The following is a 24,894-nucleotide window of genomic DNA, read 5'->3' on the forward strand; positions in this document are numbered from 1 at the left end:
GGCCGCACTTCTAAGCAGCTTCTGGGCTCAGGTGGAGGGGACAGCAGTCTGCACTGGGTGCCCAGTAATAGCAGCTCCTTCCACTGGAAGGTCCCATCAGTCCATTCCATCCCTGAGTGGGACACGGTGCTGCTGTGGCAGGGGAGATGCCACCAGGGGAGCCCTGGGTACTGGCATCGTGGACTAATTGTTACGTTTATTTTTCAGATTCTGACGTTGATGTTAGGGTGATTATAGCTCTTCTTTAAGGGGGGTTGGGGACATAGAACTGCACTGTCCGAGGCCTGTGCAGTTTGGCTGCTCTTGGACCTGTGTGATGGGGTGTGCCCTGGGGTGGGGCTGGCCACTTGTCAGGGCACTTGGGGCAGAAGCAAAAGAGGGAGCAGGGGGCTCAAGCCGGCCACACATCCCTTAACTGATGTGCTTGTTTCTGTGACCAGGGAGACACCTCGGGGGATTACCGGAAGATTCTGCTGAAGATCTGTGGTGGCAACGACTGAGCAGTGACTGGTGGCTCCCTTCTGTCCACCTGCCAGCAGCAGTAATGACAGGATAAGGCCAGAAGAATGTCCTTTGTTTCTATCCACGACAACTGTCCCCAGGACCCCAGTTCCAACAGTCCGTAGAGCCCTGGCTCTGTCCCCCACTCTGCCCATCCCTCATTTGGCCTGTGCCGGCACTTGGGCCCATCCCCCCACTCGGCCCTGTCCCCCACTCAGCCCTGTCCCCCACTCAGTCCTGCTCCCACTCAGTCCTGTCCCCCACTCAGCCCTGTCCCCCACTCAGCCCTGTCCCCCACTCAGCCCTGTCCCCCACTCAGCCCTGTCCCCCACTCAGTCCTGTCCCCCACTCAGTCCTGTCTCCCACTCAGCCCTGTCCCCCACTCAGCCCTGTCCCCCACTCAGTCCTGTCCCCCACTCAGCCCTGTCCCCCACTCAGCCCTGTCCCCCACTCAGTCCTGTCCCCCACTCAGTCCTGTCCCCCACTCAGCCCTGTCTCCCACTCAGCCCTGTCCCTCACTTGGCCCTGTCCCCCACTCAGTCCTGTCCTCCACGCGGTCCTCCACTGCCCCCCGCCCATCCTGTATCTTGCTTGTGCCCAGGGACCTGGGTGGTCTGGAACTTTCTCAGATGCCTTTTCAGCCCCGCCCCTCACAGCCTCTTGCTGCTAAAGTGGATGTTTTGTTTCCTGACCAGCACAGTCATTCCCCTTTGCTTGTAGCTGAGATACTCGGCTTCATGTAGTCATATAATTGTAATGTTTATTTAGAGGTATTTTTTTGTAGTCATTGCCAGACAGGTGCACACAAGTCTCTGCTGCCATGCACAGTGCGGGTGAGAGAGGTCGGTGGGGGGGCGCCGTTCCACACTGGGGAGCAAGAGGGGAGACCTTTAAGGGTAACCTTTGAATCTGGTGAGAATGTGTCATGAGCTCTGTTGCTGCCAAACTCACTGCGCTGTAGAAAAGAATGAAAAAGCCCGGAAGCCACCTGTTCCTCCTTTCACGTAAAAGCCGGAGAGTGTAGCTGACTCCGGGCGGGGGCCGGGCTCCTTGTAATTGACATTGTGCCTTAAACCGGAATGTTTATAGCCAAAAGCTCTTTCTAAATTAAAGCCAGCCAGCTCTGGAACATTCTGGAAGCGTTTCCCTGGTGCCTGCGTGTGTTCTTCTACTTCATGTTTGCGCCCGTAGACCAGGGCCCCAAACTTATTAGCGCAGTGGAAAGAGCGTCGGACTGGGACGTGGAGGACCCAGGTTTGAGACCCCGAGGTCACCAGCTTGAGTCCAGGGTCGCTGGCTCGAGCAAGGGGTCACTCGGTCTGCTGTCACCCTCGGTCAAGGCACATATGAGAAAGCGATCAATGAACAACTAAGAAACCGCAACGAAGAATTGGTATTTCTCATCTCCCTGTCTGTCCCTCTTTCTGACTCTCTCTGTCTCTGCCACACACACACACACACACACACACAAAAAGATTAAAAAATCAAAAATGCCTTAGTGTGCATCCTAAAATTCATATGGAATTGCAAGGAACTGGTCCCCAAACAGCCACAGCTGTCCTGGAAAAGGAAACAGTCTGGGAGCCCATACTTTTTAATTTCAAAACTTTATGCAAGCCCTAGCCTGTTGGCTCAGTGGTGGAGTGTTGGCCCTGCATGTGCATGTCCCACCTTCCCTCCCACCCCCCTCCCTCCCTCTCTCTCTCTCTCTCTCTCTCTCTCTCTCTCTCTCTCTCTCCCTCCCCCCCCCTCTCTCCCCTACAGCCATGGCTCATTTGGTTCGAGCACATTGGCCCTGAGCACTGAGAATGCTTCCGTGGAGCCTCTGCATCAGGCATTAAAAAAAATAGCTTGGTTCCGTGCATGGCCCCAGTTGGGCAGAGCATTGGTCCTAGGTGGTGTTGCAGGGTGGATCCCAGTCAGGGTGCATGTGAGAGTCAGTCTATTGCCCTTCCTCTCACTTGGAGAAGAAGAAAAAAAAAAAGAAAACCTAATGCAAATCTGTGGTAATTCATATAGTGTAATACTGACATAATAGGCATATAGATCCATGAGATAGAATTAAAAGATCAACCTAAATATCTCTGCTCAATTGATTTTGACAAGGATCCCCTTCAACAAATGGTGCTGGGACAACTGGATATCCCCCAGGAAAGGAATGAAGTTGAACCCCTACCTCACATTCATATCTAAAAATTAACTCGGAAGAGATCGAACAACTAAATATAAGAGCTGAAGCTATACAATTCTTAGAAGAAAACAGTAAATATTCATGACCTGGGATTTGGCAATGGATTCTTAGTGATGACACAAAAAGCACAAGCAACAACAAAATAAATTGGACTTCACTGAAACGAAAACTTGTGTTTCAAAGGACACTATTAAAGTAAAAAGACAGAATAGGAGAAAATGTTTTCAAATTACCTATCTGATAAAAGCTTAGCGTCCACCACACAAAGTATTCTAACAACAAAATGCAACACGATTTGAATAGCCACTAAGAAGAAATAAAAAAAACATACTAATAGCCAACAAATATATGAAAAGATACTCAGCATCACTAGTTATTAAGTAAATGCAACTTAAAACTACAGTGATAAACCAGTGCACACCTAGTATAATGGCTGTAATCCAAGACATGGCGAGGATGTGGAAAAATTGAAATCCTTACATAAATATTGCTGGTGGGAGTGTAAAGGGGTACAGCTACTATGCAAAAACGTTTGGTGATTCCTTAAACATTTAAACAGTTACTATTTGAATAAGCAATATTTCATCCCTAGTTACAAATTCGAGAAAATGAAGTCTGTCCACACAGAGGAGAATAAAGTTCCAATATATGCTGCAACACGGGTGAACCTTGCAAACATACTAAGCGGAAAGAAGTCAGACAAAGGCCACATATTGTGTGATTCTGTTTATATGAAATGTCCAGAATAAGCGAGACAGGAATATCAGTAGTTTCCAAGGGATGGGGGGAAGGAAATGGGAAGTGATGCTTAAACAGGTGCAGGGTTTCCTTTTGGGCTGATAAAAATGTTCTGGAGTTAGAGTGCTGATGGTGGCACAACATTGTGAAGCCACTGAATCTGTACAGCTTAAAATGGTTAAAAGATTGAATTTTGTGTTATGTGCATTTTACCTCAGTAGAAAAAAAATCTTTTTAAAATTTTAATAGGGACAAAAATTCCCTGGAGAGGGCGGGGGTCATCTCTTTAAAATGTAAATTCTGACTGAGGTGGTTTGGGTGAGGCACCAAATTCTGCATTTCTGACAAACTCCCAGGTAAAGCTGATGCTGCTCACCTGTGACCACACTAAGTAGCAAGGCCACCCAAAGGGCCCTTCCACCGTGTCATCTGACAGTTCTGAACTTTGGTGCGTCTCTGAACCACCCCTGCCCTGTCTGAGCCTTCAGGAGGATGTGGCCTCAGGGTGTGGGGGTAGACAGAGAAGGGGCTGTGGCTACAGGCGTCACTGTCAGCAGACACGGGATCACAGGAGTAACTTATTTCGCATAAGCTGAGTAAGGCAGGCCAGGATGCGGGGCTCTGTTCTTGGAGGGCAGCTGTTTGACAGGTGTGTCACTTCCAGCTGCTGGGCACCTCCATCTCCAGGGCTCAAAATTGATCTGGAAGAAAGGGGGTGGTTCGGCATAAGGGGATGAAGTCGCCCTGCCTTCCTCTCTGGTTCCCCGGGAACTCCTGCACCAGGGAACACAGGGTTCAAGGAGGGAGCAGAGTGGCAATCCCTCCAGTGCCTGGCCAGAGGGTGCCAGTCTTTACAGAAAGGGTTCTGTGCTGGCCTTGGGGAGATGAAAGGAACCGAGGAGCTTGGCGGGATGACAATGGCCAGTGGAGGAGGCAGCTGCTGGGTCAGGGTGGTGGTGCTGAGCGGGACTTGGGGAATGGGGCAAGTCCCCAGGAGCCCTGAATGATGCTGGGCTGCAGCGACCAAGGGGTGGGGTTGGGGCCAGGAACACTTGGGGTGAGCTGGGAAAATACCTTCCCACTGCTGTCCAGAGGAGGAGCTAGAGCCTCTGGCTCATCCAGGCTACACCAGTGCACCCATCCCATCCAGCCTGCCTGGCCCAGAGGCTGTCATCTCTGCCGCCTGAGCCACTCACCTTCTCCCAGTAGGTCAGGGTTTGGGCCCAAGGGCGCTGGGGGCAGGTTCCAGGCCAGCTCCTCCAGCTGGCTCAGCAGGCCTTTCACTTCTGCCTCCAGGTACTCCACCGTCTTCTCCACCTTCTAGAACAAGGACAGATGGGAACAGGGTTTGATATGGGGAGAGGACAAGAGTGGTGCCAGGTCCTGCTTAATCAGTAGCACCAGGTGGTCCGCTGGTGAGAACTGGGAGCCAGGGGACCTGAGTCCTTGTTCAGCCTCTGCCTCTGCCTCTGCCACTGTCTGCCTCCCCATTCTCCAGGTGACAAAGTCTTAGGGCCACCCTCCCTATGGTTGCTCCTGGCTCTGGTACTCTGGTTTTTCTCAGAAGTTGGGAGTGACTAGGATTCCTTTTTCAAGGACTTCATCGCTGGAAGCTCACGTTCATTTTGTTGTCCCGCCCCCTGGTGGTAACTCTGCCAAATGACAGGTTTGGGACTTGGAAATTTCCTTTATTCGGAGTTCTTAACTTTGTTTCATGAATATACCCCATTAGCAGTCTGGTGAAACCTACAGACTGCTTCTTAGAAAAATGATTTAATTAAAAATAAGACATAGGATTTACAAAGACATCAATTGCATTAAAATAATTTAAGTATTAAAAATTAAATTTTTGAGCCCTGGCCGGTTGGCTCAGCGGTAGAGTGTCGGCCTGGCGTGCGGGGGACCCGGGTTCGATTCCCGGCCAGGGCACATAGGAGAAGCGCCCATTTGCTTCTCCACCCCCCCCCCTTCCTCTCTGTCTCTCTCTTCCCCTCCCGCAACCAAGGCTCCATTGGAGCAAAGATGGCCCGGGCGCTGGGGATGGCTCCTTGGCCTCTGCCCCAGGTGCTAGAGTGGCTCTGGACGCGGCAGAGCGACGCCCCAGAGAGGCAGAGCATCGCCCCCTGGTGGGCGTGCCGGGTGGATCCTGGTCGGGCGCATGCGGGAGTCTGTCTGACTGTCTCTCCCTGTTTCCAGCTTCAGAAAAATACAAAAAAAAAAAAAAAAAAATTAAATTTTTGGACCCTGACCCATTGGCTCAATGGTAGAGCGTTGGCCTGGTGTGTGAATGTCCCATGTTTGATTCCCAGTTGGGGCACACAGGAGAAGTGACAATCTGCTTATTCACCCTTTCCCCTCTCACTTTTCTCTCTCTCTCTCTCTTGACCTCCCGCAGTCATGGCTCAACTGGTTCAAGCAAGTTGGCCTCAGGCACTGAGGATGGCTCTGTGGCCTCTACCTCAGGTGCTAAAAAAAAAAAATAGCTCAGTTGCTGAGCAACAGAGCAACAGCCCCAGATGGGTAGAGCATGGCCTCCTAGTGGACTTGCTGGGTATATCCCAGTCCAGGTGCATGCAGGAGTCTGTCTTTCTGTCTCCCTTCCTCTCACTAAAATAAAAAAAAAAATTTTAAATTAAATTTTTGATATAAAATTTTGTTTTTATTAACTCACGAAATAACATGATCTATACCATAAGGTATAACAACAACTACTGCAATTTTGACATACTAATTAGAATAAATACATTGAGATAGACACAAGAACTGTAATGGGATGAAATTATCTGATTTCTATTGTTGACAAAAATCACAGTACTGTTACTGCTGTGGTTCATTGTATTTATAATAAATGGGAATGCTAAGGTTTTTGAAAATAAAGTATAATGTTTTTCCCACACAAGTTTATGTATACCAGGTTACAAACTCTGCCTGTACAACAAAACACAAGCGACTGAATTTCCTCTTTTCATCTATAATTATGCAGAGCTTTGTGGCTGGGTGTAAGCAAGGCCCGGGGTGGAGGGTCCACTGGGGACCAGCCAGCCTCACAGCCCAGGGAGCGCAGGGAGAGGATTGGCCTGAATTTCCTTAATTTTCCAAAACAAGGCTGGCCCAAGCCTACAGCCACCAGCCTGGCAGGTGTCCCTCAGGTCACCCTTATTACCTCCTCTGTGACATCTAAACGATCGTGGACAGCCATGTGTGCGTCACAGCCTGTGCTCCGAGCTGGGTCTCCTCGGGAGGGGATGAAGGGCTCAGCAGCTGTGGGAAAACGAATCTTGTCACTAGGGGACCCTCAGTGTCCCTGTAACACTGGAGAATCCTGTAAAGCACCAGCACAGGTGAGGGGTCCTGAAAACAATCACAGAGAGAAGCAAAGGCAAGCCCACTGGGTCAGGGGCGAAGGCGGGCGCTGCAGGCACTCACCTGCTGTGGCTTCTGGGCTCCCCTGCAGCCCAGGTGCGCTCCCTCTCGGGGTGCTGCCTCAGCTGGGCATGCTAAGGAGGGAGGAAAGGTTCCACCAGGGAGAGAGGCATGTGTCAAGACCCAGAAGCATAGATGAGCAGGGCTTGGTATGCAGACCCTGGGGAGTTCCTGTGGCTGATCGCACAGCGTGGCTGGGAGATGAGACCAGAGGCGGTTCATGGAAACCAAGCGGGAGCCCTAATAAGCCCATCCCAATGCTTGTTCTGGGGTTAACAGGAGGGCCATACAGTCATATACGAACTTTTTCAAATTTGAGTAATGGCTTGGAGGGATCTGTCTTGGGAGGCTGGCAGTTACTGCAGTAAGCAGAGTAAGAAGGGGGGAAAGGAGGCAGCGGCAGTAGGAATGGAGAGACGGAAAGGAGTGGAGAAATTTTCATAGCAGCATTGACCTTGGTGACCAGTTAGTAACAGCTGACACCTGATGAGTGCTTACTATGTACCACACAGTGTGCTAAACAAATGTATTAACTCACAGATAGGAAGAGGAAGGTCTGAGATTCCACTTGTTCAACCTTTGAGTCATCATTTTGCTTCCCAACAGTGATCCCCCCTTGATTTTTTTTTTTTTTTTTTTTTTTTTTTTTTTTTTACAGAGACAGAGTGAGAGTCAGAGAGAGGGATAGATAGGGACAGACAGACAGGAACACAGAGAGATGAGAAGCATCAATCATCAGTTTTTCATTGTGGCACTTTAGTTGTTCATTGATTGATTTCTCATATGTGTCTTGACCGTGGGCCTTCAGCAGACCGAGTAACCCCTTGCTCAAGCCAGCAACCTTGGGTCCAAGCTGGTGAGCTTTGCTCAAACCAGGTAAGCCTGCGCTCAAGCTGGTGACTTCGGGGTCTCGAACCTGGGTCCTCTGCATCCCAGTCTGACGCTCTATCCACTGCGCCACCACCTGGTCAGGCAGCCCCCTTGATTCTTCTTGGCACCACCAGCCCTCATACCAGAAGTCTTAGAACCCTGGTTCTGAGCTCAGGTTTTAGCGTTGGTGGCTCTGAGATGCCAGTGGGCCTCAGGGTTGGCTGGAACCTTGATGAATGCTGACACTCAGGAAGGTACTATCCCAGAAACTAAAAGGAGCAAAGAGCTTCGGGTGTGAGGGTGATCTGGCTGCGACATCTGTCACCCCATTGGTCGCCAGGGTTGATCGGCTGGTCTGGCTGGCAGGCGGCTGTCCCCTTCTTCTCTCACCACTCCAGGTGCGTCCTTCCCGAAGATGCGCGCTCGGTGGAAGAGGACGACCTTCCCCGATAGAGGAGAGGACTGTTCTTCGGTCAAGGGCACACGAGTAGCTGCGCTCCCCTGCTGGAACCTCCGAACAAGTCTCAAAGAGCTCCACAGCGGGTGAAGTGGTCAGCATGATCAAAGCAGCCCAGAGGTCTAGCAAGATAAGGGCAGAAAAAAGGCAAGAGGAAAGTCACTGCGGAATCCCAGCCCTGCACTCCTGGTGGAGAGGTGGAGCAGAGCAAAGGCTGCAGTGAGATGAAAAGGGAAGGAGAGCTCAGCAGGTGGAGACCTGGATCCTGGGAAAGATTCTCATGATGGAAGCAAGAGCAGATCACAAGGTATAGAGAAAGTTTGCTGTCGTTGTCTTATTGCCATTTAGAAACAAAGTCATGCTATATCCTGAGGGACAAGAAGAGAGGAGAACTGAGGGATGTATTTAGAGGTCATACAATCCAGAACACATAAAAGGAAGAGAGAGGGAATGCAGCAAAAAAGGGAGGAAAAAGGTCTACTTAAGAGGGCCAAAGAGTTGATGAATTTCCGCCCAAGGGACCTGGTGTCAGCGAGGAACTTTGGGAGCGCGAGTCCTAGCCAGCCACTCAGCAGGACAGGTGTAGAGCAGTGAAGATGGCTGGCTGGAGCTGGAGCCCGGGTCTCCAGAATGAGTGTGGTGGGCCACAAGAGGGCAAGGGCCTGAGGGTTTGACCAGTAAGGGGTTCAGGGAATGAGCTCTGGAATCTTGCATAGATAAAGAAGAAAAGAGGTCAACAAGAAGACCACTGGGAGAAGCAGAGGGCTTGAAGGGACTAGCAGTCTTGATGTGATGACAGCAGAAACAGAAGGCACAGGCAGTAAGGAATACTGCAATGTTAGCTTTTCTTCTTCTTCTTTTTTTCCAAGTGAGAGAAAGGGAGATAGAGAGACAGACTCCTGCATGTGTCCTGACCAGGATCCCTCATCTGGGGCTGATGCTCTGCCCATCTGGACCATGCTCGCAACCGAGCTATTTTTAGTGCCTGAGGCTGAGGCTTCACAGAGCCATCCTCAGCAGCTGGGGCCGATGCGTATAAACCAATTGAGCCATGACTGTGGGAGTAGGAGAGAGAGAAGGAGGAGGGGTGGAGAAGCAGATGGTCACTTCTCCTGTGTGCCTGAATAGAAATCAAACCTGGGACATCCACGTGCTGGACCAACACTCTACCACTGAGCCATCCGGTAAGGGCCCAATATTAGCCTTTAAAGGTGGAGAAACTTCAGAGACAGCATCAGGGTTGTGGCTATGGACGTGGACATCTGAAGTAGAGGGGGGTAAGAATTATTGCACTTAACCTCTGTAGGTGCAAAACTCCTGGAACTGTAAGGCCTCAGTGTCGGCTCGGTTGTCCAAGGGGACATTTAAAGTTGCCCAGAAGGTTGGCAGGTCTTGAGGTAAGAATGGGAATGTTAAGCCGTTTTGCTGGTGATGAATGTGTTACTCTGAGAAGTTGAATGACTTGCTCAAGGTCACACAGTCACAAGTGACTAGACCCCAAGCACCCTGGCCTTCTCCAGACCGTCCTCAGCACCCTGGCCTTCTCCAGACCGTCCTCCGCACCCTGGCCTTCTCCAGACCGTCCTCCGCACCCTGGCCTTCTCCAGACCGTCCTCAGCAGGCTGGCCCTCTCCAGACCGTCCTCAGCAGGCTGGCCCTCTCCAGACCGTCCTCAGCAGGCTGGCCCTCTCCAGACCGTCCTCAGCAGGCTGGCCCTCTCCAGACCGTCCTCAGCAGGCTGGCCCTCTCCAGACCGTCCTCAGCAGGCTGGCCTTCTCCAGACCGTCCTCCGCACCCTGGCCTTCTCCAGGCCGTCCTCAGCAGGCTGGCCCTCTCCAGGCCGTCCTCAGCAGGCTGGCCCTCTCCAGACCGTCCTCCGCACCCTGGCCCTCTCCAGACCGTCCTCAGCAGGCTGGCCCTCTCCAGACCGTCCTCCGCACCCTGGCCTTCTCCAGACCGTCCTCAGCACCCTGGCCCTCTCCAGACCGTCCTCAGCAGGCTGGCCCTCTCCAGACCGTCCTCAGCAGGCTGGCCCTCTCCAGACCGTCCTCAGCAGGCTGGCCTTCTCCAGACCGTCCTCAGCAGGCTGGCCCTCTCCAGACCGTCCTCAGCAGGCTGGCCCTCTCCAGACCGTCCTCAGCAGGCTGGCCCTCTCCAGACCGTCCTCAGCACCCTGGCCTTCTCCAGACCGTCCTCAGCATCCTGGCCCTCTCCAGATCGTCCTCAGCAGGCTGGTCCTCTCCAGACCGTCCTCAGCAGGCTGGCCTTCTCCAGACCGTCCTCAGCAGGCTGGCCTTCTCCAGACCGTCCTCAGCATCCTGGCCCTCTCCAGACCGTCCTCAGCATCCTGGCCCTCTCCAGATCGTCCTCAGCAGGCTGGCCCTCTCCAGACCGTCCTCAGCAGGCTGGCCTTCTCCAGACCGTCCTCAGCACCCTGGCCCTCTCCAGACCGTCCTCAGCACCCTGGCCCTCTCCAGACCGTCCTCAGCACCCTGGCCCTCTCCAGGCCGTCCTCAGCAGGCTGGCCCTCTCCAGGCCGTCCTCAGCAGGCTGGCCTTCTCCAGGCCGTCCTCAGCAGGCTGGCCTTCTCCAGACCGTCCTCAGCATCCTGGCCCTCTCCAGACCGTCCTCAGCAGGCTGGCCCTCTCCAGACCGTCCTCAGCAGGCTGGCCCTCTCCAGACCGTCCTCAGCAGGCTGGCCCTCTCCAGACCGTCCTCAGCACCCTGGCCCTCTCCAGACCGTCCTCAGCACCCTGGCCCTCTCCAGACCGTCCTCAGCACCCTGGCCCTCTCCAGGCCGTCCTCAGCAGGCTGGCCCTCTCCAGGCCGTCCTCAGCAGGCTGGCCTTCTCCAGGCCGTCCTCAGCAGGCTGGCCTTCTCCAGACCGTCCTCAGCATCCTGGCCCTCTCCAGACCGTCCTCAGCAGGCTGGCCCTCTCCAGACCGTCCTCAGCAGGCTGGCCCTCTCCAGACCGTCCTCAGCAGGCTGGCCCTCTCCAGACCGTCCTCCGCACCCTGGCCTTCTCCAGACCGTCCTCAGCACCCTGGCCCTCTCCAGACCGTCCTCAGCAGGCTGGCCTTCTCCAGACCGTCCTCCGCACCCTGGCCTTCTCCAGGCCGTCCTCAGCAGGCTGGCCCTCTCCAGACCGTCCTCCGCACCCTGGCCTTCTCCAGACCGTCCTCTGCACCCTGGCCCTCTCCAGACCGTCCTCAGCAGGCTGGCCTTCTCCAGACCGTCCTCAGCACCCTGGCCCTCTCCAGACCGTCCTCAGCAGGCTGGCCCTCTCCAGACCGTCCTCAGCAGGCTGGCCCTCTCCAGACCGTCCTCAGCAGGCTGGCCTTCTCCAGACCGTCCTCAGCACCCTGGCCCTCTCCAGACCGTCCTCAGCAGGCTGGCCCTCTCCAGACCGTCCTCAGCAGGCTGGCCCTCTCCAGACCGTCCTCAGCAGGCTGGCCTTCTCCAGACCGTCCTCAGCACCCTGGCCCTCTCCAGACCGTCCTCAGCAGGCTGGCCCTCTCCAGGCCGTCCTCAGCAGGCTGGCCTTCTCCAGGCCGTCCTCAGCACCCTGGCCCTCTCCAGACCGTCCTCAGCATCCTGGCCCTCTCCAGATCGTCCTCAGCAGGCTGGCCTTCTCCAGACCGTCCTCAGCAGGCTGGCCTTCTCCAGACCGTCCTCAGCAGGCTGGCCTTCTCCAGACCGTCCTCCGCACCCTGGCCTTCTCCAGACCGTCCTCAGCATCCTGGCCCTCTCCAGACCGTCCTCAGCACCCTGGCCCTCTCCAGGCCGTCCTCAGCAGGCTGGCCCTCTCCAGACCGTCCTCAGCAGGCTGGCCCTCTCCAGATCGTCCTCAGCAGGCTGGCCCTCTCCAGGCCGTCCTCAGCAGGCTGGCCTTCTCCAGACCGTCCTCAGCAGGCTGGCCTTCTCCAGACCGTCCTCAGCACCCTGGCCCTCTCCAGACCGTCCTCAGCAGGCTGGCCCTCTCCAGGCCGTCCTCAGCAGGCTGGCCCTCTCCAGGCCGTCCTCAGCAGGCTGGCCTTCTCCAGACCGTCCTCAGCACCCTGGCCTTCTCCAGACCGTCCTCAGCATCCTGGCCCTCTCCAGATCGTCCTCAGCAGGCTGGCCCTCTCCAGGCCGTCCTCCGCACCCTGGCCTTCTCCAGGCCGTCCTCAGCAGGCTGGCCCTCTCCAGACCGTCCTCAGCAGGCTGGCCTTCTCCAGACCGTCCTCAGCAGGCTGGCCTTCTCCAGACCGTCCTCAGCAGGCTGGCCTTCTCCAGACCGTCCTCCGCACCCTGGCCTTCTCCAGACCGTCCTCAGCATCCTGGCCCTCTCCAGACCGTCCTCAGCAGGCTGGCCTTCTCCAGACCGTCCTCAGCAGGCTGGCCCTCTCCAGACCGTCCTCAGCACCCTGGCCCTCTCCAGGCCGTCCTCAGCAGGCTGGTCCTCTCCAGGCCGTCCTCAGCAGGCTGGCCCTCTCCAGGCCGTCCTCAGCACCCTGGCCTTCTCCAGGCCGTCCTCAGCACCCTGGCCTTCTCCAGGCCGTCCTCAGCAGGCTGGTCCTCTCCAGGCCGTCCTCAGCAGGCTGGCCCTCTCCAGACCGTCCTCAGCAGGCTGGTCCTCTCCAGGCCGTCCTCAGCACCCTGGCCTTCTCCAGGCCGTCCTCAGCACCCTGGCCTTCTCCAGGCCATCCTCAGCACCCTGGCCTTCTCCAGGCCATCCTCAGCACCCTGGCCTTCTCCAGGCCGTCCTCAGCAGGCTGGTCCTCTCCAGGCCGTCCTCAGCAGGCTGGCCCTCTCCAGACCGTCCTCAGCACCCTGGCCTTCTCCAGACCGTCCTCAGCAGGCTGGCCTTCTCCAGATCGTCCTCAGCAGGCTGGCCTTCTCCAGATCGTCCTCAGCACCCTGGCCTTCTCCAGACCGTCCTCAGCAGGATGGTCCTCTCCAGACCGTCCTCAGCACCCTGGCCTTTCCAGACTGTCCTCAGCAGGCTGGCCCTCTCCAGGCCGTCCTCAGCACCCTGGCCTTCTCCAGGCCGTCCTCAGCACCCTGGCCCTCTCCAGGCCGTCCTCAGCACCCTGGCCTTCTCCAGGCCGTCCTCAGCAGGCTGGCCCTCTCCAGGCCATCCTCAGCAGGCTGGCCCTCTCCAGGCCGTCCTCAGCAGGCTGGCCTTCTCCAGACCGTCCTCAGCTGGCTGGCCTTCTGGAGCTCTGCTGGAACCCCTGCCCTGAGATTCTCTGGTTCCAATTCTGTTGCAATCCCAGCTTTTCCACTCAGCGAAAACCATGAGCAGAGACAAAACTTCCTTCCACTCTGAGCATCTTTGGTGGAAAATGATTTGTGTTTTACACTCTCCATTTCCTTATTTCCCTCCACTGAACTTACAACAGCCTCTTCAAAAAACAATGGTCTTCTTGTTGACTTTGGGGAGGGAGGAGGATGTTATAATGGTGCTTTGCTTACTTTTTTTTAAAGGGAGTCTTTTAGAGAGCTATACTAAAATGTTTACAGATGAAATGTTATAATGTCTTGGGTTTATTTCAAAATAATCTAGGCTTGGGAGTGGCCGGAGACATGGGTGGGAGTGTAGAACAAACAAGACTGGCCAAGATTAGTCACTGTTGAAACTGGGTGACGAGGACCTGGGCGTTCGTTGTACTCTTCCCTCTACTTTTCTGTGTGTGTGTGGTTTGAAATTTTCCATTAAAAAAAGCCGGTTGTCTGATGGGTTGTGAGCAGAAAACAGGAGACGTTGTGGGCTGCATACACTGACATAAAATATTCCAGACGAGGGAGGGGCGTCTGAGAGGCCCCCCCCCCCCCCCCGTGGGCCGGTGCTCCATTGTGTGTCCCATGGCCTGAGAAGGTCTAGAGGTGGCCAGGATGAACGGAATGGATTCCATATTCTGACTTATTTATCTCAGCTGAATGAGCTGGGGTGCTCAACTCGGAGAGGAAAGACTTTGAGGGGGCAGGAAGAGCTGCTGTTACCCCCATGGAGGGTTATCGGGAAAGAGATGGCCGACTCAATGTGGTTCTGTCCACACCCACCCTGGTCAAGTCTACCCAGGGGGCTTTGGTCAAGTTGTCCCTCTGCCCTCTCCCCGACTCCAACCTATTCTTTTTCCTCCTTGTTCTCCCAGCTTAGTAGGCCAAGAGGAAGCACTATGACCCTGTCGGCCAGCTTTGTAATTCATGAACAATATGAAAATGCTACTCCCACTGGCCTAAAACATACTGTTCTTTACATGTCTGTGATGAGATCTAACTTGGCTCCGAAACCCCTCCAGGGAAAAAGCTGGACTGAGTTTGCTCTCCACGTCACACAGCATTAATCTCTCCCATCTGGACAGAACCTCGCCCTGGGCTCCACGGCCCAACCATCCACGAGCTCATCGCAGAGAGAAAGCAGGGCCAGAGCCAGGGCCGTCTCAACCACCCTGCGCCACCGCACCCTTGCCCGCTACGTGGGTCCCCATGGCATTGACCTTGACGCATGGCAGAAAACACACAGGACACCCCCGTTCTCATCTCAGCTCAGCCATGGAGTGGTGTGGGCCTGTGGGAAACTCTCTCTCCTCCCTGCGCCTCTGCAGTCTTCTCAGTAACACGGGTGGGGAAAGCCAGGGGCACTGGCGCCCAGGTACAGCTCATCCGTAGTGCCGCTGGGTCTTTCAGAGCCTGCCAAGAGGTCTCAGAAGTTAGCTACAAGGACAGAACTGGGATGAATCAAGGACAAGTTGCTTCCTGGACTAGAACCTCAAGCAGGGCAAGAACTGAGTGCCTTATTATTATTTTTTTTTGAGTTTGTACACACACACACACACACACACACACACACGCGTGCGCGCACGCCTTAGAGCCTTGCTTCCCCATCGGTAGAAAGGGGCTTTTAGAAAGCTGCACCAAGAGAAGGAGTGCGGAGAGCTGCAGGATGACCGTGATCGACCTCGAGGAGCCAAGGCTGTGGTTCCGTCTTCCCTTCCTCCCTCTGCTCCCACCCTCCCTGCTCCGGCTGGGGTTCTGTCTTCCTTTCCTTCCTCTGCTCCCACCCTCCCTTCTGCTCCCACCCTCCCTGCTCCGGCCGGTTGGGAAATGGCCCTTCTTGGATGCTGGGCTGTTTTCCGGGGCCTGGCTCCTGCTCAGGGCCTCTGCACACCCTGGATGGTGGCCAGGGGCGGGGTGCCCTGTGCTGGTGAGAGGAGGCTGCCAGGAGAGGCCAGGAGCCCAGGCGGACGTGCTGGGCTGACTTCTCCAGTTAAAGAGACATGGCCACTGGGTCCCCCTCGGGGGCAGGAAAGACAGCTTCCTCCCACTTACAAGTAGAAGAGATCTTTTTTTTATCTTGGACCTAAACACAAAGAAAGCGCCCACCACTCAAGTGATTTCTGCCATTCTAGGTGACCACAAGCACCTCTCAGTGGTGACGCTCAGAGGTGCTGCTGAATTGTCAGAGACCCTCTGCTTGGACCAGCAACCCTTGTCACTAGGGGGTTAATTGTATTTGACCACAGTCACTATAATACAATAATAAATTTTACCACATTTGATATCTGTAATAAAATTTGTGATTCTTTCAAAACCATCAATGGTTTTGCTTTATTTTTAAAGCGGAAGAGCATTATTGTCAGGCAATTATGTGAACTCCAATCGGGGTACCACTCTGGCTGAAACAGGAGAGGCCCCCCTTGGCCCCCGAAAGGCACAGTTTTGCTTAGTTTTGTTTTGTTCTGGGACAGACATGTCCGACTCCCTTGACCTCTGGTTGCTTTCCAGCTGCAGATTTGAGCCTTGCTGATCACTCAGAGCAGAACCATGTCATTCCGATCCGGTCAGTGTCTGCCTAAGTTACCGTTCTGCTTAGGAGACAGGTAGGGGGCTGTAACGAAGAGCCTTGTGAATTATGCACGTGTTCACGTCCTGCTCGTGCAGCAGTTAATGCAGACTAGCTGGTGGTCAAGGCTGGCAGGTGGCTCTGCTCCCTGAGGCTGCACAAAGACCGAGATTCCTTCTTTCTTGGAATATTGTTTTTTAACCCACTGGGTTACAATGTACTAGAACAGTCCACACCCCCATAATGTGGAGAAGTTCTAAAGAGCAAGTCAGGATCACCTCTCTCCACGTGCTAACTGACTGCACTCTTTGTTCCCCATCAGCGTCCTCGTTTTGAAGGGGTCTGCCCTGCTCTGTCTCCTCTGGGGGATTGCTGCTCTCTAAGGTGCCTTGGAACTGCCAAGTGATGTACAAATGCCAGGTCAGGCTTTTACAGGTGAGCTGAAGACGGAACAGGTCAGTGAAAGCTCCCTAGGGCTCCCCCTCTGCATGGAGTCAGTGATCTGGGCTAGATCACTCTAACCAGCTCTCTTCAACATGGGGAAGCATCTGTTCTGGAACTCAGCCCGTGCAGCGGTCCACGGGGTGCTCTGGAGGGGCTGCTCCAACCACACAGAAGGGCTCAGTGCTCACCCAGCTCTTTCAAGCCAATCTCACTTGTTGGGTTCCTGGTTTCTTCAACTCCAGCGTGGGCATAGCATACTCTATATTCAAGCTCCTCTTGATTTGTGATCACTACTATGTGCTTTTTGTTGAGTGCTTAAATGCCTTATTTAATACTCATTATGAACTCAGTACTCTTGCATCCTTTTTGTACAGATTAGAAAAGCAAAGATCAAAGATGGTGATGCCCCAGATTACTCAGCTAGTAGGTGGTGGTGACAGGACTTGAGTCCTACCTGACACTGTCTATATAGTGTCCTGGCAGTGGTGTGATCTTATGTAAGTTAAGGCCCTCCCACTTGGGGCCACAGCTGCCTCTTTTATAAAGTGCGGGGCTGGACAGGTGTGGGGCAAAAGGGGCCTGTGCACCTGACGCCTTTGCAGCTGGCCTGGGGCACCAGAGCCATGTAGGTCTTGGCTCCAACCGCCTTCGAGTGCTTCGCTCCCAACAACATGTATTTTTTGTAAGAAAACATGCTGTGGTCCTCTCCACTGCCCTTCCCTTCAGCAGCTTCCTCTGCACCCGCAGCAAAGAGCAGAATCCCAAGGGGCGATGGACGTCCACAGGGCTCTGGAGCGGTCGGTGGTGACAGTGAGAGCTTCCCCAAGCAGGCCCTGAGTCGGTGGTGACAGTGAGAGCTTCCCCAGTGGGCCCTGGGTCGGTGGTGACAGTGAGAGCTTCCTCAGTGGGCCCTGGGTCGGTGGTGACAGTGAGAGCTTCCCCAAGCGGGCCCTGAGTCGGTGGTGACAGTGAGAGCTTCCCCAGTGGGCCCTGGGTCGGTGGTGACAGTGAGAGCTTCCCCAGTGGGCCCTGGGTCGGTGGTGACAGTGAGAGCTTCCCCAGTGGGCCCTGGGTCGGTGGTGACAGTGAGAGCTTCCCCAAGCGGGCCCTGAGTCGGTGGTGACAGTGAGAGCTTCCCCAGTGGGCCCTGGGTCGGTGGTGACAGTGAGAGCTTCCCCAGTGGGCCCTGGGTCGGTGGTGACAGTGAGAGCTTCCCCAGTGGGCCCTGGGTCGGTGGTGACAGTGAGAGCTTCCCCAGTGGTCCCTGGGTCGGTGGTGACAGTGAGAGCTTCCCCAGTGGGTCCTGGGTTGGTGGTGACAGTGAGAGCTTCCCCAGTGGGCCCTGGGTCGATGGTGACAGTGAGAGCTTCCCCAGTGGGCCCTGGGTCGGTGGTGACAGTGAGAGCTTCCCCAAGCGGGCCCTGGGTCGGTGGTGACAGTGAGAGCTTCCCCAGTGGGCCCTGGGTCGGTGGTGACAGTGAGAGCTTCCCTAGTGGGCCCTGGGTCGGTGGTGACAGTGAGAGCTTCCCCAGTGGGCCCTGAGTCGTCAGTGAGAACGGTTCTATGGGGTAGAAAGACCAGGCTCTAGGACTTCAGATCTCTCTGATAGCAAAATAGGAAAGGAGCTCAGCCAAAGCTCGAACCTGAGAAAAAATACTCTACTAGTGACACAAAGCAGTCTGCCTCGCTCAATACATAAAGAGCTTTTACAGATCAATATGAAAATAAACCAATGGTACAACTGAAAAGTCAAAAACAGCTTACAAGAAGTAGTAGAATTGACCAATATGCATTTGAAGAAAAAGTCGAATCTCAGTAGTAATCAAGGAAATGCAAACTAAAGCAATAAAGACCATCTTACAGTATTCTTGCAGAAAAAAAATTCAAACTGGAATTAGATAAAGCTTCTAGCTCTAACTACTAGTTTATAGACCATACAGGGGCAAAGAGAACATGTAAACGACACCTGGGGGGTACAAGCAGCTAAAATCTAAATGTGGAAAACTACAGGACAAGCAACCTAGTTCCTTCGACAAATACATTTTAAGAAAAAACAAAGGCAGGAAAGAGAACTCCTATATTTAAAGAAACTTAACAGACATATCAACCATAAGTAATGTATGCATCTTATTTGGATCAAGCCAACTACATGTAAAACATGGTACAATTAGGGACATTCGAACCCTGGATGAATATTTAATAATGTAAAGAGATTCTTGTCCATTTTTAGTTTGTAATGATGGCATTGTAGTTCTGTTTGTTAAAAGATTACTTATCTTTTAGAGATACATCAGGAAACTTTTAGAGATAAAAATATATGATGTCTGGAATTTTCTTCAAAACAATTTGAAGGAGGGGAAAAGAGGTAAAGATTATAGATGAAAGAAAATTGGCCACGAATTGGTACTTGCTGAAGGGATTGATGGGTACATGGGTTCATTAAACTATTTATTCTATTTTTACAGGCATACCTCAATTTCTTGCGCTTTGCAGATATTAATTAGTTTTATATAAATTGAAGGCCAGACCTCCACCAGCAAAATGATGATGACTCGCTGAAGGCTCAGATAATGGTTAGCATTTTCTTTTCGCAATAAAGTATTTTTAAATTATTTTTTAAAGACATAGTACTATTGCACACTTACTAGGCTATGGGTGGCATAGTGTAACCATAACTTTTTGTAGGTCTTGGGAAACCAAAACTATCATGTGACTGACTATTGCTATAGCCACTTTATTGTGGTGGTCTGGAACTGAGCCCACAATATCTTTGAGCTATGGCTCTCTATCCCAAAGATTCTATAATTAAAAGTTAAGAAAAAACACTGTCTGAAGTTTGAAAGGTTATACACAAAAAAAATGTGTGAACTCAGAGTGAAATTACTTTAATACATTTATACTTTCTTCCTTTTTCTTAATCTGGATCAATCAGTATGCATAATCAGAAAGAGAATAATGTTTAAAACCACTCTTAAATTAAAGAGGATATAACAGCTGTGGCTAAAGGGACCACAGAAAGTCAACCACTTGTGGGCAGGTAGTCAGCTTCTCCTTCTGGGAGAACACAGACGGCTTTGTCTCCTCCAGCTCCAGGCAGTGGGACTACAGGAGAGGGGAACGCGGGGGGTGGGGGAAGGACACATACCGTGCTGAGCCACACCTCACACAGCCTGTGAGGTCCTCTTAATGGGTGAAGAAATGAGGCTCAGAGGGATCATGGGGCGGTCGAGGGAACAGAGGAGGAACCACTGTGTGTTGACATATTGTACGCTTCCTCTTTCACCAATCCCCCCAGCTCCAGATAGGTCTGTGGGGTGAGTATCATTCTCCCCACCAACAGAGGAGGAAATAGCCTCGGAGAGGTGAAGCGACTGACCCAAGGTTCCAGAGCCAGAGGCTGCCCAGCATCAGAACGGCCTCCGTTCTTGCATTTGGTGCTTACTCCCACAGTCCCTGAGGTGGACTGGGTTTGGGGCTGCCATCCTAATGCAGGGAGGGCACTGTGCCTGGGTGGTTCAACCCCCACTGACTCCAGGTTGATGGGAGAGCAGCGCAGCCTGGGGCAAGGGCCTGACTGGAGGCAGAGGCTGGGTGTTCAGGGAGGCCTGTGCCTTGCACCACAGGGAGACCCGGGCCTCCCCTCACCTGGACAACTGGATGAGCACCAACTGCCTCTGGCTGAGGCCTTCGGGAGACATTAAGTAAATGGGACCAGGGCTGGTCAGCTGTAATGTACTGTGCAACATGCAGATTCTTGCTGGGGGTTGGGGGGATGACCATATTTACAGTAAATAAATAAACCTGCAGCCACCTGAGCTGAGCCTCACTTATGAAGGGGCAGCACTAGACTGTCAGGGCAGCCTAGGAACAGCACTAGGCAAAGAACGCAGCCAGCGGGGCACCCAGAGGGTTCCTCCCTCCTGCACCCTCCCTCCCCCCAGGGCAGCTCAGGCTCTCAGGGACCTCTGGGGGCCTGGAGACAGGCCTCCTCGCCCCAACTGCAGAGGCCCCTTCAGGCCACCTGGCAAGTGAAACAGGGGCCTTCTCCTGGGCCGGCCTGCCTGCCCATCCCAGACCTTCTGTGCTGGGCCAGGCTGGGTCACCGCCTACTGGGGCTCCGTTCCCAAGGGCAGTGAAGCCAGGCCCAAGAGGCTCTGTGGACCCCGTAGAAGGAGCTGGGGCTGCCCCACTTGCAGTCCTGCCCTCCTTCCCTGTGATCCTTGTCTCCTCCTCTCTCTCCTTCAGACTTGGGGTTTCCCCCCAGTCTTTCTTCCTTTTGGTCTCTCAGATCTTTCTCTTTTCCTCTGTATGCCCCCACTTCTCTTGCCATGTCAGTTCCTCTATTTCTTTCCCTCTTGCTCCTTTTGCCCCTCAAACTCCTTTTCCTTCTGTCCCCTTTCACAACTCACAGTTCACACCCATCTGTTTATCCCGTCTCTCTGTCTCTACCCTTCTCTCTCTGTTCTTCCCTAGGTCTCTCTCTCATCGTCTCAGTCCCCTGCCTTTATTTCTCTGCCTTTTCCTATCCTCCTCTCTCTTTTTCTCTCACCATCTTCCCCTCTCTCTCCATCTGGCCCTGTTTCCCTGTCCCTCCCTCCTCCATCTCTCTCGCTTTCCTCACCTCGCGGTGCGCGTCTCTCTCGAGTCCTGGCGTCCGGGCCCCACTCACCGGCGTCGGCGCCCGCGGCGCGGAGCAGGGTGAGCCCGGCCAGCGCGCAGAGCAGGGGTCGCATCGTGCCGTCCGCCAGCCGCCGCCCTCCCTGGGGTCGCGCCCGATCGAGCCGGCCGCCCGGGAGGAAATGCGCGCAGTCCCTGCCAAAATTCCTGGGCGGCTCTGAACTTTCTGGCTTGAGCTCACCCGCCCCCTCCAGAGGCCCCTCCGCACCCCGCGTGCCGCGCGGAGCGCAGAGACCCCCTCGGGCGGTAGGCGGACGTGCCCGCCTGGGCGCCTGCCCTGCGAGGAGCCACCCTCGAGTCCCCGCGCCTCCCGGGGGCCGGGGCGCAGCGCAGAGGGAGAAAGGCGAAGGCATGGGCTCCAGAGGACTCTCCCAGGGCCGGGAGTCGTTACAGGAGTCGTTACGATCCCTCTTTATAGACCGGTCGGCCAACTCAAGCTTAAAGAGCAGTGCCTTCTTCCTCAGTGTCACCTCCTGCGGTGGCACAGTATCTAACTCCCTGTCTGTGTGGAGAGTGGAAGTTTTTCTCTATCTCCAAGGTAAAATCATGACAGATGTAAAACGAACATTATTAATGAAGAATCAGTGAGAGACAACCAGATGGAAGGACAGACACAGATCTGGAGTATTGACATGAATGTGCAGACAAAGGTGGAACCGGCTTCTTCCACACTCTGAGGGAGAATTAATTGAACCTATTACAGGAATAATTTGCTTATACAGACAAGCATTACTTAGCATTCCTATCTATGATGTACAGACTTGTAAAGCAGCTTAAAGGCAGTAACAGACCCAGAGCCCTTATACAATAAGAATCAGAGTGTTCAGCTCTGTTCTAGAGGCTCTGGTGGAAGGAAGAAAAGAATTCTCATTCACTTATGTCTGCCCTTGAGTTCACCATCTAGCAACCACCATAATAGTAATAAATAGTAGATGAGCTTTGCTCGATTTACCTTTACACCCACCCTCTCTCTGATCTTCACTGCAACTGCATGAGGGGCTTGTCATTACACCCATTCTGCAAACCAACAAGCTGAGACTCAGAAATGTTGCAAACCTGGCTGGCAGGCACCCAGCTGGTATAATGTGAAGTAAAGATTTGAATCCAGTTCTACTGCCTTTTCGGGCCAGCCCTCAGATCATATTACGGCCTGCATCCCTGAGAGCCTGCTCGTCTTTCTTCATTCTAAGCAAGCCCAGAAGAAGAGTGGGGTGGGTTTTTCAGTGAACTTCAAATCCACCTCCTTCCAGTTTAGAACACAATAACTGAACACTTATCCAATAGACACCCAACAAATGCAAAAACAGTTAAGTTTTAGTCAAATGAAAGCAAAAACTGCAGCAGCCCTAACATCTGCGCTGCAGAGCCTCGGGTGCAGAGCCTGGCTTCAGTGGAGTGCCTGACCACCAAGCCCGGAGGACGTCTTCACCCAGCGGGGCCGCATCAGGGCTAACCCAAGTCCTCGCAGATCAAGGCTGCCTCTCTGTCTTCCCATTCCCAACTGTGGCTGTGCAGTTATCCCATACGGTCACCACACTGACTAGTAATCCTCACTTCTCACTTCCTCCTCCAGATATCAGCCTTAGGTGCAGACATTCTGTTTCTGAATCAGCAGATTTTAGACAGACTTGGATCAAATTTTTAAAAAATCTATTTATTGATTGTTGGGCAGATGAAATATATTATGCTCACTTTGTTAAAGATGGCTCTGCCCACATGGAAGCCTGTCTCTGAGGTGATGATATTAGTTACCCTTATGCTTGGAATGGGTGCAATTATATTAATGTGTGTTGGGGGCGGGCTGTGGGCAGACAGGATCCTTGTAGCCTGGGGCTTTGTTTTAGGACTAAGCCTTTCCCACCCTTTTTGATGTGGGGTAGACTTTGTAACAGAGACTTCCCTATTTTGTATATTGGATAAAAGGTTTTGATTTCTGCTCTATAAAGTGGGGCAGGCCGGGAGTTTGCTCTCTCAGTTCCTGAGATTAGCATTAGAGCAGAGAGCAGGGTGGAGAGCAGAGAAAGGCCATGTGGAGGAGAGGAGAGTCAGCCAAGATGGCGGAGTGCTAAAAGAGAAGCTAGTTAGTGCAGAGTTTGTGTAGAGAGAAGGAGATGGGGAACAGAGGTGAATAAGTCTGGTGAGGTACAAACCTTTGATTCTAGGAAACTCGGATAAATCAGTAGCTTTGTGAGCACTGAATGAGTGGGTTTTGGAGTCCAGTGTGTGTTTTTATTTGCCCGCCGGGTGCAAGCTAGGATTAAAGATAATGGCCCACCAGTTCGTGGCTCTGTTGTTTCATTACCGTCTGTCCAAATCCAATGCGAACCTGCATGGACCAGGCATCTGTGATGGTGGCCGTGGCCACTGGCTTTACATTTAGTGTAGTCTGTGGCAGGATTCGATACAGATCGGCAAGGAGCCACGACCACGTTTGAGTGGTGCATTAGAGGACTGGCTGCTGTTATGGTTCCCCATGGCTGTCCTTTTGGGGACCATAGGCTGGCTGACGTTTACAGCCATGAGTGAAGAAACTGAGAGCTCTGTGGAGGAGGCTGCCCGGGACCTGCAAACCGAGCAGTGGAAGGAGCTGGAGCAAATGTGGGAGAAATAGATGCTGACCCTGGAGCTGGAGGAAGCGCTAGAGGAGGCCGACCAGGTTTGTGAGATTCGCCTGGAAATGGAGCAGCTGCTGGAGGAGAAATCACAGGTTCGTGATTTGCAGATTGCTCTGGACGTTGGGGAGAGCCAGCAGCGGCACGAGGCTGGGGCTGAGATGGGAGCTGGGGCTGCAAGGCCTGCTGAGCAGAAGGCGGCACCAGCCTGGGCCTCGATTCTGGCAGCGCAAGCTTTATGTTTTCAGTTCATCTTTGGAGGATGAGGAGAATTGGGCCGGAGTTGCGACTCGCAGACTCCAGAAGGTAAACGGCGGCAGTTGCGGCGGGAGGATAAACAGACATCCCGGAAGCCAGGCTTTCATCACGGAGTGGTCGCTGGAATGGCAGGGAGTGCCTGCTAAGCCTCTGGTGGGTTCGCTGACATTTTGGGACAAAGGGATGAATGCCATCATGCTCTCCGGAACAGAGATGGAAATGCTGACTGCCATTGCCACATGCTCCTCTTTGGGACAGTGTAAGACCTGCCAGGATGGCAGGAATGAGGGGGAGGCTGAGGCCTCATGTGCATAGACTGATTTCCTGGACTACAAAGGGCACTGGCTCCTTTGTTGGATGGACTTACGGATTTTAGACAATGTGAAATACCCTTATGGGGGTGGTGGGCGGCTTTGCTGGAGGCCCTTCCCCTGCCCTGGGAAGCTTTTCCCATGGTTAGGAAAAAGGCTGAGGACATTTTGCGCTTTGGCAAAGTGCTCAGAGACTGGTGAAATGTACCTTTGTAATTGTTGAAATTGTATGATTTGTCATGTTGTTGTAATTTGTGTAATGTGCCGAATTTCCTTGCACAGGGATGCCAGTGCTGAAGATTGTGGGTAGTAGAGTGAGCATAGGGGTGGGTTGTTGGGCAGATAAAATATACAGTGTGTCCATAAAGTCATGGTGCACTTTTGACCAGTCACAGGAAAGCAACAAAAGATGATAGAAAAGTGAAATCTGCACCAAATAAAAGGAAAACCCTCCCAGTTTCTGTAGGATGATGTGGCAGCATGTGCACATGCGCAGATGATGACGTAACACCGTGTATACAGTGGAGCAGCCCACGGCCATGCCAGTTGAGATGTGGACGGTACAGAGGAAAGTTCAGTGTGTT

General features: G+C 53.4%; 2 protein-coding genes across 5 annotated transcripts in view; one reads left to right on the plus strand and one right to left on the minus strand.

The window, feature by feature from the left end:
* ANXA11 (annexin A11) overlaps window positions 1-558 on the plus strand; it is a 70,755-nt gene extending 70,197 nt beyond the window's left edge. For all 3 annotated transcript variants that reach the window (XM_066242395.1, XM_066242394.1, XM_066242396.1), the window contains one exon: window positions 441-558. In XM_066242395.1, the coding sequence (XP_066098492.1) occupies window positions 441-500 (60 nt within the window). In that variant the 3' untranslated portion in view covers window positions 501-558. The remainder of the gene's footprint in view (window positions 1-440) is intronic.
* Window positions 559-3,403: 2,845 nt separating this feature from the next.
* On the minus strand, window positions 3,404-21,509 carry PLAC9 (placenta associated 9). 2 transcript variants are annotated; one of them, XM_066242664.1, is made up of 4 exons: window positions 21,122-21,509; window positions 6,594-6,691; window positions 4,627-4,750; window positions 3,404-4,131 (listed from the first exon to the last, which is right to left on the minus strand). In XM_066242664.1, exons 1-4 carry the CDS (start codon window positions 21,480-21,482, stop codon window positions 4,121-4,123), a joined length of 594 nt encoding a protein of 197 aa, XP_066098761.1. In that variant the 5' UTR covers window positions 21,483-21,509; the 3' UTR covers window positions 3,404-4,120. The 2 variants fall into 2 exon arrangements, with proteins under 2 accessions (XP_066098761.1, XP_066098760.1); XM_066242663.1 differs by having other exon boundaries at window positions 21,074-21,497.
* Window positions 21,510-24,894: the final 3,385 nt, after the last annotated feature.

The sequence above is a fragment of the Saccopteryx bilineata genome, chromosome 9 (assembly GCF_036850765.1).
Source record: "Saccopteryx bilineata isolate mSacBil1 chromosome 9, mSacBil1_pri_phased_curated, whole genome shotgun sequence".
Classification (NCBI taxonomy): Eukaryota; Metazoa; Chordata; class Mammalia; order Chiroptera; family Emballonuridae; genus Saccopteryx; species Saccopteryx bilineata.

What these genes read in the sequence shown, in the direction of transcription:
- PLAC9 (XM_066242663.1), bottom strand. Translation starts at nt 21,482, where the DNA reads ATGCCTTCGCCTTTCTCCCTCTGCGCTGCGCCCCGGCCCCCGGGAGGC. An exon ending in AGAGAGACGCGCACCGCGAG is followed by an intron (nt 6,692 to 21,073) that starts GTGAGGAAAGCG and finishes GTTTTCCCACAG; the next exon opens with CTGCTGAGCCCTTCATCCCC. An exon ending in GTTTAGATGTCACAGAGGAG is followed by an intron (nt 4,751 to 6,593) that starts GTAATAAGGGTG and finishes TCCTTGTTCTAG; the next exon opens with AAGGTGGAGAAGACGGTGGA.